The 14,289-nt window shown below is 34.3% G+C and overlaps 1 protein-coding gene across 1 annotated transcript; it reads left to right on the forward strand.

Annotated features, from left to right (window-relative positions):
* Nucleotides 1-640: 640 nt before the first annotated feature.
* On the forward strand, nt 641-3,895 carry LOC126970771 (uncharacterized). The gene is made up of 3 exons (XM_050816843.1): nt 641-645; nt 2,524-2,784; nt 3,469-3,895. The coding sequence occupies exons 1-3, from the start codon at nt 641-643 to the stop codon at nt 3,893-3,895; spliced, it is 693 nt and encodes a 230-aa protein (XP_050672800.1).
* Nucleotides 3,896-14,289: the final 10,394 nt, after the last annotated feature.

The following is a 14,289-nucleotide window of genomic DNA, read 5'->3' on the forward strand; positions in this document are numbered from 1 at the left end:
GGTTTTTAAGGAGATTTCTTCCACGTACTACAAATGGGAGGAATGTACTACCTTGTGCGGTGTTTCCGGGACGATACGACATGGGTATCATCAAAAAAAGCGCGTACACCTTCCTTAACGGCTGGCAACGCTCCTGTGATTCCTCTGGCGTTGCAAAAGAATGTGAGCGGCGGTGATCACTTAACACCAGGTGACCTCGTTTGTCCTCCTTTTCAATAAAAAAAAGCAGATTATTTTGGGTACTCCAACAAACGCACAATAATGATTGAACCAATGAGGAAATGATTAGGGCCATTCAAGAAGTATAATTTTTAACAAAGCAATAAGTTCAAGGTGGCAGTTATGTCTAGTAATTGTGAATAATGGTGCCCTTATATAAATGTCAAAATAAAACACTTATCAGTTGCTGTAAACATTTTTTAATTTTAGTTCTGTTTTTGTCATTAAGGTCTGTACGTTCCCTTAGGAAATGAAAATGTGAAGATCAAGTCGTAGCCCTAAAAGCTTGACTTGAAAACTGTTACATGAAGTCACCGACCGCGAGTGGCAAAATATAAGAATTCAAAGAATAGGCATCTTCTAGACATTGCATCAAATTGATCTCTTGTGTAGCGCTGCTAAGAAGCTTGACTTGCATCAAATGGTGTAATCTGATCAAAAAATAATAATAATGCAGTATTTTTAGTCACAAATAACCTGAAAAACATGTTTTAATTTGTGCCATTGTTTCAATTATCTTCCGATACCTATCGATGTATCAGCTGATCAGCAAATCCTAGTACGGCTTCCATGAAGGATCATCATTTTAAAAGCTGTTACATGAAGTCACCGACTAGCAGTGGCGAAATATTTTATACTAGCTGACCCGGCAAACGTTGTTTTGCCATATAAAGTATAATTCACGCGATAGTTTTATAAGTAATAAAATATTGCCTATATTATATGTAGCCTGTACATCATTTTCTTCTATTGTCAATAGTTTTTGCAGCGCACGCAAAAATAGGTTTTCGATTTTACACCTTATGTTACAAAATAGCAATTTTATTACGGATCCCTAATATTGAAAAAAAAAAAAACATAGCCTATAGCCTTCCTCGATAAATGGACTACCCAACACTGAAATAATCATTCAAATCGGACCAGTAGTACCAGAGATTAGCGCGTTCAAACAAACAAAGAAACACTGCAGCTTTATAATATTAGTATAGATAATAAATAGTAATCGAGACCATCATTAGGATCAGCATTAAACACGTGACTAGAGAGACAAAAAAAATTATGTAATATATAATTTGGTCCTATTTTAACCCTTTCTAATCATAGCCAAGTTTTCGTGGCATAGTATTAGTAGAACTTTTAGTTCTTAAAAGAATTTTTAATGGCGAAAATGGGCGTACGTATTTTATTTAAGGTATTATATTTTTGACAAAATATAATTATACTTTAAATAAAATACATATACTATACATAAAATACTATTTTAACTTGGATTTAAACGCATGTAATTGTAACTTTGTTTTTACATTAGATTTAGCTTTTATTATTATTTTATTTAACCCGCCGTTTCAAGACCATTCAAGGACCGTCAGTGTTTTATTTAAATGTGTAACACTCGCGTTAATCAAACAAAATAATTTTAATGTACGTGTAAAGTGTCTAAAGATAATATTACCGTTGTTACCAAAAACCATTATTTTTGATAAAGTATATTTTATTCTATCTTAATATTTAGGAGAGAATAAACAATTTTGCGTACTCGTACTTCATAATTTTCATAAATAAAAACAAATTCATAAATAAATTTAAAAGAATATAAAGCAAAGGTAAAAAAATACGGAAGGCAAATTAATCATAATAACTTTCCCAAGGTTTGTAATCTCTGCCTTGTAAAGATAAATTAATGTTATGTAAAAAGGAGCCGTATAATAGAATAGGTCTCCGACTTGTTTTAACGATATCTTGCCGAATAATGTGGTCGACGTTATCACTCGCGATTTTTTTGGTTCAATTTCTTAATGTATCGGGTAAAGAATCCTTATTATTACCCTCTAGTAGTGCCGATGAATCTGTTTCAGTTTCTGAATGTGTATTAAAACTGTCCTCGAAATATTTTGTCGAAAAGAAAGCTCTTAGTGGCAGCATTGTAATAATGGCAGTTAATTCGGATGCCTTCACAAAAAAATATCTCCTCCAGACCACTCACAATGCTATGAAATATTCAGTAATGGTTAAAACACCATACTACCGTCACGCGAACGCATCTCATTTTCCTGAGAAAGCAAAAAATTATATGATGATCTTAGAAAATAAACGTGATTTAAAAAGTTATATCAAATTATTAAGTAATTTACCATCATGGAATCCACTCGCAAAAACAATAATTTTATACAAAAAACAAATCTCCGAAAATGTGGAATCTCTTGTAATGTCTTTCATAAATGAATTACGTGAGTCTAGGTTACTCCGTACCATCGTCTTGATATATTCGTATTTTGATGATGAAATTATCTCTTACTCTTGGAGTCCTTATAGCGAAACAAATTGCGGTGGCGAATGCGAATCAGTATATATTTTAGACAGATGTAAAGATAATGTTGTAAATGAATTAGAACCTCAAAGAGAAATGTTTCCATTAGACTTGAAAGGATGCCCTTTAATAACGTATGCTGTTATATCGGAGCCTTACGTGATGCCTCCGGAAAGGAAAGTTCTAAGTAAAAAATGGAATGACGTATATGAATTTGAAAAAGGCAGTGAAATTAATCTAGTAAAGATAATATCACAGTTTACAAATATGACTCTCATTGTGCGAATGTCTGAAATCGGAGAGGATTGGGGCGTTATTAATTCTAATGGTACGGCAACTGGTGCCTATAAAATACTTAAAAATGGCTCCGCAGATTTGGTTATCGGTAATATTGAAGTAACTAGAACAATTCGTAAATGGTTTCATCCCACAGTGAGCTATACGCAAGATGAGATAACATGGTGCGTGCCTAAAGCTGGAAAGGCATCAACTTGGAATAATTTAATAACAATTTTCCAATGGTCAACATGGCTAGCAACACTTTGCAGTCTGATTATAATGGGCTTAGTTTTCCACTATTTCGAGTACAGGCAATATAAAGGCAGCATTACTAAATGGCCAACGAATACGTTTCTGAAGACATTTGGCATGCTACTCGGTTGGGGCGTAACACTTGAACCTAGATCTGCAACATTTCGCATACTTATTTTCGGATGGCTTTGTTTTAGCATAAACATGGGAATTTCATATGAATCATTCTTGAGAAGCTTCCTAATGCATCCGCGATTTGAAAAACAAATAAGCAGTGAAGGGGATCTCATTGAGTCTAGAATTCCTCTGGGGGGAAGGGAGATTTACCGATCCTATTTTGAGAGTAATAACGCAAGTTTATTTTATTTGTATCGCAAATATAACTCGACATCGTTCTCTGTGGGAATAAGGCGGGCGGCTTTCGATCGGAATTTCGCTGTTGTTTCGTCGAGGAGACAAGCAATGTACATGGATCAGAAATTAGGTAGAGGTGAACCGTTAATTTACTGTTTCCCGGAGAGTAACAACCTTTACAAATACGGGGTCGCTTTATTGGCGAGGGAATGGTATCCGATGTTAGAACGGTTAAATAATATTATACGGAGTGTTTCCGAGAATGGATTGATAGAGAAGTGGAATGAAGAGTTGTTTATTCACACGATTGGCTCGGAAGGGACTAGCGCGATCTTACCATTAGGTATGAAACATTTGCTCGGTGCTTTCATGTTAATTGGCATCTTGTATTTAGTAAGCATTGTAGTTTTCTTTGGAGAAATGATAATAAGCTTCACTGAAAAACGAAAACAAGTTAAAAATTTTGTTATTAATTTAACGTAAGCAATCAAACTTATATGCTTATTTTTTGTACAGAAATCAATGCAGGTGGTCTGTGCCAGATTCTTTTGCTTAAATAGACACATATTTTATATGTCTTTTCTAAGTTAATAATGTCTTAACGGTCATATTCCACTTTTATCGATACAAACAGGCACGAGCATCAACAAAAAAATATTTATTGTAGTGCATTGAATATAAAGTAAATAACATGGTTGAATTACTTAAAGGGACATCTCAATTAGCGACTCGGTAATCTATCGGTATATATATCTATATCTATGGGTAGCCGGTTTTTCCTTTAATATTATTCGGCGAATACTGAATTGATCGAAGTAACATAAGATGCAGCGTATATCGGAGAAGGTTTTAGTATATGATATGTTTGTGATTACTTATACAGAACCTATATTTTTTGACTAAGAAGTGTCTATATATATTCGCAATACAAATAATTCACTCAATGACATTTCATCACATATGACAATTCATAAAAGGAGCAGGCGCGAGGTACATAATGTGTGTATATCTCAAAACAACGTTTGCCGGGTCAGCACTTGCTTACAATAAATAACAAACATTTTAATTTGAAACTATGTTTCATTTGTAAAGGCAGACGGCTTGTTCTCATTACATAAGAAACATAAACAGTTAGCACCTTCCTAAAGTTTAAACAAGGTTGGAACTAATTTCAGTTATGGATAATTGCTGTGTTCGTTTATGTGCGACGGGGAACTCTAATGGGCCTCACAACGCGTTTCACTTGACAACTGTATTACAAAGCCCAGTTGCACAATATTTTATTATCAACATCAAAATAGTGTCAATAGAAACAGAATTTATTGAATTAAGCATTACTTTGCGGAAATCCATAACTATCCAAATGTTGTGAGCTTTATTAAGTGTAAATTCCAATTCGACAGGTGTTTCGCCACTACACGAGGCATCCTCAGGAGATGTTGCCTCGTCAAATTCTGGCACGAGTCTCGTATCTATCTCTCAATGAAACTGACAATATTTGGATGGTAATATTCATTATTAGTATTTGAAATTACAAGTATAATTAAGAATGTAGTGTAAGTAATAAACTATTTGTGTAATTATTTGAACACATTTGAAATCCTTAAATATTTGGATGCTTCAATATTTTCAGTAACATTTTTGAATTAAGTAAATAAGAATCATGTAATATGAAGCTATTAGAACATATATTAAAAAATTTAAATTTAATAAATGATTTATGTATACCTACTGTTATTATCTATTAAAATGAGAATTTAAAAATAAAACTTTCTTTACTTAATTATTAGTTTTACTTAACATCAAGTTTAACTTAAAGTTAAAACATGATTAGCATCCGGTGAAACTGGCCCCATAGTAACAATTTATCTTTCGCGTACGCTTGAGTTTGACGTACATAACAAAGACCACCATTTGTTACGGCGAGTTACTGTGACGTTGACGGTTTTAACTTCACTATAGTCACTAATTGAGAGGTTCAACGGCCCTCTTTGTACTGTATAAAGAGTTACATTTTAATAACAGCTTTCCCAAAAACGTGTATTAATTACAATATTACATTTAGAATTATGCTAAGCTCTTGTAGCTTCTAAGGTCCTATTACTAAACCTTTTAAGGTGAATACCGCATGCAAAATTATGTGTGAAGTAGTTATATAAAATTAGTATGAATTATAAAACAACCATTATATGATCTACCGAAATTAGGAAATGAACAAAATCTACCAAACAATACAATATAAAATAATATAGTAGAAACTAGAAATCACATAAACAAGTATTTAAATATTGTCGTCACTATAGATAATATTGATCTAAATTGAGAGTTTTTAGATTTTTTTTAATATTGCCTCTTAACTAGTCCTAACATTTAACCCGAAATTCTTTGAGAACGTGTCAATACAAATGAAAGATTTTTAACCTGCAAAAGAACGACTCTTATTTATCATATTTATGGAAAGACTGAATAGTTTTATAAAAAGGCCTATTTACCTTATTTTTGTGAAGTATGTAAGCACGTCACAAGTTTGTGTGAAAGCCATAATAGAAGCGAGATATTGGACCATTACAGGCATAATATACAGCCTTCCATTTGGCAAACAACCCTTAAGGGAATACTCGAACAATGAATTTGTAAGTAACATTCAATATCTCATTGCTGAAAATGATTGGACGTAGAAATAAAGCTACCAGTTTTACAGTTTAGTAAAAAGTAAAAAATATTCCCAGTTATTCACAAATTATCTTGCCCCAAAATAGATGGATTGGTTAATGGATAGCCATAGCATAGGCTGCCTAGTTTGGGGCAAGAAAATTTGTGTAATAGTGTGTCAATAATATTTTTATTACTAACGCTGTCGCGATGTCTACTCAAAATATATGCAAGGTTTGTCTCAAAAACATTCTATGAGATGTTGACGAAAGGCCATGGAGAAATTAGAAAGTACAAAAAAATACATTAAAAAATAAATAAGAATAAAAAAATTTCAGCGACAAAGGATTCATTGAAAATACATAAGTATTTTAAAAACATTTACCAGAAAAGCACAGCACAAATAAAACTGGAAACGACACGCGACGAGTTTCCAATTATTATAGTATATTGAAAGAGGCGACCATAGGGTCGCCTCTTTCAATATACAACCTTGATAGCAAGGTGACCCTATATCACCGAAATTATTCTCAGCTGTGTTGGAGACGATCTTTAGGAGACTGGACTGGGAAACATTCGGAATTAATGTGAACGTAGGGAAAAATTAAGTCATTTGAGATTCGCGGATGATTTAATACTGTTCTCCTAATGTCCAAATACCCTGGAAACAGTGCTACAACAATAATCAGATGAAAGTGCAAAAGCAGGTCTCTCTATGAATGTAGCGAAAACAAAAATAATGAGCAATTCTTCGGCAAAAGAGGCTATTACAATAAATAACCAGGAATTAGAATATGTAAACGAAGAAATTGAAAGAAGAAAAGCTAACACGTGGAAGAGACTTTGGTCGTTAAGTGAAATAATGAAAAACAAACAGATGCCAATGTCAGAGAAATGCAAAGTTTTTAATGCTTGTATCCTGCCATGTCTGACACACACATGCCAAACTTGGGCCTTAACAGAACAGCAGCAAAATAAAATCAATATATGTCAGAATGGGATAGAGAGAAGCGTATTGGGAGTAAGGAGAAGAGATAGAGTACAGATAAAAGAGATAACTAATTTCAAAAATGGCGCTGGACGGGACTTAAGTTGAGAGAAAAGAGAGAGACTGAAAATGGACCAAAATTATAACCGAATGGTACCCTAGAGAAAACACGCGAAGCAGAGGAAGACATACAAAGAAAGCAGTGGGCCCTGAATGGTTACGTATAGCAAAAGATAGAGACAATGGAAAGCCTTAGAGGAGGCCTTTGTCGAAAGACATGCTGTTGCAAGGGGAGAACAACCGAATGCCAACGATAGCACCTAGTTAGTTTAAGTTACCTCTACGAAACTTTTAATATGTTTTCTTAATTAAGTTGAGAAATAACAGCAGTAAAGGCTTATTTTATTTATTTTTTTAATTAATAATAAATCAATAAATAATTTTTAATAATTAATATTTAAAACAGTTTCTTACTTTTTATGAAATATTAGATATTATTAAAACACTAATACATTGGATGCAGTACCCTACAAACTAATTTGTTATGTTATATTACAGCAACTTTAAAATACTCTATTTGATTGAAAAGTTGAGTTTCTTGCAATATTTCATATATTTAAAGCGACGATTAAAAAGCGCTTATTTAATCCTAATCCAATATAGTTCATTTGACTTTGACTTTTCAGAATCGCAATGATTTCATTTCAAAAAATCAAAGGAAAGAATCAAGTTCTCTGCCACCAAAGTGTAGGAACAACATAATTTTCACTACATGGATTTTTCAAGGCCAAAGGTTTTTAAACTGGCCATTGGTACTAATTTCATGTTCTTGTGATAAGTAATAAATCAATTAAGATTTGGCGGCTATAACTCATAGAAACATGTTAGGTGTCTAATCTAAATCGTTTTTGTTGATCATTGTTTTGTCCATTAATTATACATTAAAATAGCGAAGAGTTAATTCAATGAGCAATGATAAAGATCGTAATAGAGATGACAAATAGAGATAAGTATCATTATTAATATCTCAGTTAGTCAGAAAAGTGATAAATAGTAATAGGACCTTATATGTAATATAGTGACAGATACTATTGTTATTTATAAAGATAGCATTCAACATCGGATTTTTTGGAGCTGGCGTAAAAGGCATAAAAAGGCGTAAAAGGCATTTATTTTCTCAAAATTCCTTCAGAATTCTTTTTGATGTCATTTCCAATATACTAGATACTACTATCACTTCGGCAACAAATGGCACTCTGAGAGAGAAGAAGCGGAAACTCTCCCAGAATTCTTTTTTTTCGCTCTTTTTAATCAAATATAAAATATTGTACTGTCATTGCTATTACATAATGATAGTCTAGTCTCAGGCTGTCCGATCACTTAGATATTCAGCTGTGGAGTAGTAGGATTTACGACAGAGACATTTTTTAATAAAACATTTAAAGTAATTCATAGATAATGCCTGAACAGTGGCTGGGACTTTATTAAAAAAATTACCCTTAAAGCTATTATGTATCTTCTAAAGCCTACTAGAATGAAGATACAAGCAATCCCTTATTTCTAGTGTTGTAAATACATTTTTTTTTTATATGAGAGTGGGCAAGGGGGCATCATGCAGCTGAACTATTAGACAGCTAACTGAAAGTCAACACCTTAAATTCTCTAATTAAATTACAAATTTCGGTCGAATATCGAATTAAATCTGTGCAGGTTTTCAGTTTATCGTGTTCGAAAATACTGTGATACGAGTAACAACCGACATCCCTCGCTCGGAATTTGATCATTATTTCATGAGTTTAATTTTTTGGCGCCCCTAGGATTACATACCGAATTCAGGTATTAAAACACTAGTTAAAAACCCTACATATATACATCCCGGTCTAATTTGAGTAAAAAGGGGTTTTTATGAAAATAAGGGACGAACCGAGCAGTGAATCTGAATTTTTTTCCATATAGAAAGTATTAAACATCGCTGGACGAGGTTGCAGAGAAGGCTTGGCAGATCGTTTGGATATTTTTTTTAATGAAAATAAGGGAGAAGACGAGGAGCAAGTTCAGCTGATGGTAACTGATACGCCCTGCCCATTACTTTTTATGAAATATTATTATTGAAAAACCCCAAAAATTCTGAGTGGCACTACAACTGCGCTCGTTACCTTGAGATATAAGATGTCAAGTTTAATTTGCCCAGTAATTAAAATTTCACTAGGGTTACGGTTGAATCGTATTTGCCAAGTGTCAATAGAACAGCCTTTAAAATAGTATTGTGTAGCCTCAGAGAATTACTTTACTATCTGGGAAAAAGGCACGATCTATCTGAGACATACATAACTTGTGCTTAGGACAGCGTTACAATTAACATCCCAACATAATATTTCCGTTGGGTGCATAAGAATCAGTCTTGCACTTAGGAGAGTGACTCCGTGAGAAAGCTGGTGATCCACTTACAAAAACTCTCGGGGAGTCCATATTTAATAAGCTTTCGAGAAAATTGTCTTGTGCTCTACACGATCAAAGGCCTTCCTTATATCCTTTACCAGTGGGAGGCACCTTTGCACAGGATGCCGGCTAGATTATGGGTACCACAACGGCGGCTCCTATTTCTGTCGTGCAGCAATAATGTGTAAGCATTACTTTGTTTCGGTCTGAAGGGTGCCGTAGCTAGTGAAATTACTGGGCGAATGAGACCTAACTTATAATGAGATATATCTTATGTCTCAAGGTGACGAACGCAATTGCAGTGCTGCTCAAAGTTTTTGGTTTTTTAAGAATCCTGAGTGGCACTGCATTGTAATGGGCAGGGCGTTTCAATTACCATCAGCTGAACTTGCTCCTCGTCTTCTCCCTTATTTTCACTTAAAAAAAATATTCAAACTATCTGCCAAGCCTTCTCCCTCCCTGCAACCTCGTCAGCGTCAGCGATGTTTAATACTTTCTATATGGAAAAAAATTCAAATTCACTGAAAATTTTGCATCTTTTTTTAAATTTGTAAGGTTTTAGAAAATTCAGCCTGCTATAAAACGATCCACTGATATTGGTATAAAAAGCGATTAAATACCAACCACAAATGCTAGTAACTGTGATTCTTCTGATAATTAAGATTTTGTTCAAAGAAATGCTTTCATCAAACTCGCCTTTGAAACCATAACTTGGATTGCGAGACTCTCAAATCATCAAACAAAAAGTCACAATACTTAACACCCCTGCTTGTGTCGGGGTTAAAAATACGCATTAAGAACTCTTCATTAAATCGCTAAAAAATTTTAAGAGGAAAAAACACGTTGAAAACTGTGATGTATGGTTCAAAGGAACATCTGTCGGGACCACCGAGAGAGATGGATCATTCGTCTTTATACATTTTGCGCAAATTTACAATTCAGAACTATACGCCTTATGGTGAGTGTAAGAGAGTCTAAAACAGCAAGAAGGGCGAATAAATAACTTTGCAATGAAGACGTCTCCTAATTTATGATGAGCGACTCTTAACGCGACGAGATAAAGGCGATATTTCCGATGATTATATTATTCCAGTAAATAAAATGGTTTGCGTTGTTACTCGACTCGTTAACTGAATGATACTTGATGTTATACTCATACTTTAACATAAAAAAAAAAAACTTTTATAGATTGTAAAAAATATGCATGATAGATATTATATTTGCTGATATTTTTTTATGGGAGAGGAGGACAAACGAGCGTACAGGTCGCCTGATGTTAAGTGATCACCGCCACCCATATTCTCTTCAGACACCAGAGGAATCACAGGAGCATTGCCAGCCGTTTTTGCAGGAACCTGTATTTATTATTATTAAATAAAAAAAATTTAGGGGTGGAACCCTTACCTGGGTATGAAAAATAGATGTTGGCCGATTCTCAGACCTACCGGATATACTCACAAATTTTCAAACAAATTGGTTTGGTAACAAACACCAGGACACGAGAATTTTATTTAATGTAATATGTTTAATTAATTTTATAAATAAGGGTGTGTTATTGTTAAAACTGCGACCCGAGGAAAGTCGGGTGTGTCTGTAGTCTATTCATAAAATCTTAACGAGACATTACTTTGTCGGTGCTGTTATCAACAATGGCAGTTTCCGAAATTTGACTCACAACTCTGAGCAACGTACAACCCCATTCTCGGAACAGCTATTGCACTTGTGTATTCACAACATTATCATAAGTTCACTGATATTATACCGAGTACACAACGGTTGGATTTTATGGTTCACAAGTCCATATACCGTTTGTCTGATCTACAAACAAACGTGCACTATTGGTCTCAAATAAGACAACGGCTCCAATAATAATTCAAGTACTTATTTCACCAGTGGGGGGATCATTTGCACAGGATGCCGGCTAGATTATGGCTACCACAACGGCACCTATTTCTGCCGTGAAGCAGTAATGTATAAGAATTACTGTGTTTCGGTCTAAAGGGCGCCGTAGCTAGTGAAATTACTGGGCAAATAAGATTTAACATCTTTTTTATCACCAGCTGAACGTCCTGCTCGTCTCGTCCCTTATTGTAATAAAAAATACTGATAATGCAAATTTATTGGAATAGTATTATAATGTACTCAATTTGTTTAATTTTATTAAATAAGTCTAACGAAACTATTAATCAATCGATATAAGCTTTATTATCCACAATCATATTACAGGAGAAATCTAATGGCATGATATATCATCTATAGAGAAGATTAAGAATTATTATCCAAAACAATATTATAGAAGATATCTAATTGCATTTTATCATTTATTGGTAAAAGCATCCACTGGTATTGCATAGTTACAGATAAAGTTGACAAAAGCATGTATAAACATGTTTGATCCGATTAAGAAGTTAATACCAGCCCTTACATCGAGAGTACCCAATATAATATTGAACCTGGTTCGTACATTTTGAAAGTTGTAAAATTTTATGTTTACATTCAGCCGGCCGTTGCGTCACGTTACGTTCTTACTCTTGTACTCTGTGAGTGCGTCGATGCTTGTGAGAGTGTGAACTTCACTTCAACCATTACTTTCCATTAGTATTTGCGTTAATTTAATGAAATTGCATGAGTGTTTTAAGGACAATTAATATAAGGGAGGAGGAAATTAAGGACGTATTTATTATTAACAGTTTATTGAAAACGAGGACAAAGGAGCTTTCCTCATATTTTATCACCTGATATTATGTGGTAACTGCGACCAATATTATCTTGTAACACCAAGGGAATCAATTAGAGACTTGCCGACCTTATAGAGCTGAATAAACTTTACCATTGGGAGGCTCCTTTGCACAGGATGCCGGCTAGATTGTGGGTACCACAACGGCGCCTATTTTTGTCGTGAAGCAGTAATGGCATTACTGTGTTTCGTTCTGAAGGGCGCCGACGCTATAGAAATTACTGGGCAAATGAGACTTAACATCTTATGTCTCCAAGGTGATGAGCGCAGCTGTAGTGCCACTCAGAGTCTTTGAGGTTTTCAAGAAGAAGAATGGGCAGGGCGTTTCAATTACCATCAGTTGAACGTCCTGCTCGTCTCTCCTCTTATTGCCATAAAAAAATGGACTACCGACAAAATTGAATCGTCGACCTAATAAAGTATAGGTCGAAATTCGAGTAAATATTCATTTCCTAAGTAGGTAACTATTATCATTTTATGACACAATAATCCACCAAATGTCAAACAAACGTTATTGTGCAAATATAAACAGTTTTTATGATTTTAAATGAACTATGGGGGTCATGTATCAATTTTGTTGATTAACAAAATACATTTAAACGGGGGAATGAGAGTCAACGGTTCTACCAATTATTGTGTCACCGACGATTTTTAACCATAGATGAAGATGAAAAGAGACTACTTACAAAATAAAAATTATGAGGAGAAAATATAATTAATTGACTTTGGCACGGGGAAGAGCGCTGGTGTGGGACGCGACTTGCGTCGACACTCTGGCTCCTTCTCATGGCCAAGTTGCTGCTGCTTCGACTGCCGAAGACAGCAAACCTCGCAAATATGTCGGTCTTACAGTTTTACATCTTTGTGCCGTTTGGTAACGAGACTGTTGGCCCGTGGGGCTCAGAAGCGCGGAGAATGTTCAAAGTACTATCTACGCGCCTCGATTGGGCAACTGGAAACCCAAGCGCATGTGGAGATGCTGCCAGTTTTCTTGGTACACTTCCCCGTAATGATAGTTTTAATTTAATGTAATCATAGTATTACAAATGTAGTTATTCGATTTGTTTTGTTTGAATAAATATAAAAATAGATGTTGTAACTTTTGTCGGAATTTACACATTTTCACAGTTACGATATAAAAAATTCAATACAAAATATCAGCTAAGAGAGACTTTTCAACATTATCAGACCTCACCACCTTACAATTCATATTGTAATTTATCTTTCGACTTTTATTCTCACTCACAATTCGCGTAGACTCGTGTAATAAAACCACAAATCAAGTCAAAAGTAATCTAACTTTTTCATACATGTAAAAGTTTCATAATAAACGCGCTTTACGACGGAGTCTTAGGACGTGACGTCATCGTTCATTTCACGAGGTTCCTGTCTTCAAAAGTGCAAATTTCACAAAGGCATTGTTCGGGAACAGAGAGTGTAGGATCTGTCTATTTTTATATGAACTCTTTATGGTTGAGCTTAAGTAATAAGTTAAGGCGGTTATTAATGGCGTTTTATTGAATTTGTTTTTATAATGCATTTTTGTTTTAAAGTTCTACAATGCATTTCTAGTGCGTCTGGTATTTAAGATCCGACTATCTAAAATATATGCATTTTTTACCGACTTTAAAAAAGAGGAGGTTCTCAATTCGATCGGTATTTTTTTATATATTTTATACACCGATTACGCTGAGATTTATGATCCCATTTTGATGATTCCCTTTTAGTTTGATGCCAACTGATTGCCATTTCATCCCATAGCGATATAATTTGGTAGCTTTTCATTTTATGAATATTTTTGTTTACGTGGATGATATATAGTGTACGGCTTTTTTAGGAGTTTTCATGTGGGTTGATTATATATTATTACTAGCTGACCCAGCGAACGTTGTATTGCCCATATTAAAATCGCGGTAAAAAAAGTATCTGTTGATCGTAGATGGGTGAAAATTTGAAGTTGTATGTATTTTTTAATGCTGACTCATAATCAAACAAATTTAAAAAAAATGTCAAAAAAAAATCGTGTGGACCACCCTTAACATTTAGGGGGATGAAAAATAA

Source organism: Leptidea sinapis, chromosome 22 (genome assembly GCF_905404315.1).
Source record: "Leptidea sinapis chromosome 22, ilLepSina1.1, whole genome shotgun sequence".
Classification (NCBI taxonomy): domain Eukaryota; kingdom Metazoa; phylum Arthropoda; class Insecta; order Lepidoptera; family Pieridae; genus Leptidea; species Leptidea sinapis.

What these genes read in the sequence shown, in the direction of transcription:
- LOC126970771 (XM_050816843.1), top strand. An exon ending in CTAGTAAAGATAATATCACA is followed by an intron (nt 2,785 to 3,468) that starts GTTTACAAATAT and finishes TGTGGGAATAAG; the next exon opens with GCGGGCGGCTTTCGATCGGA.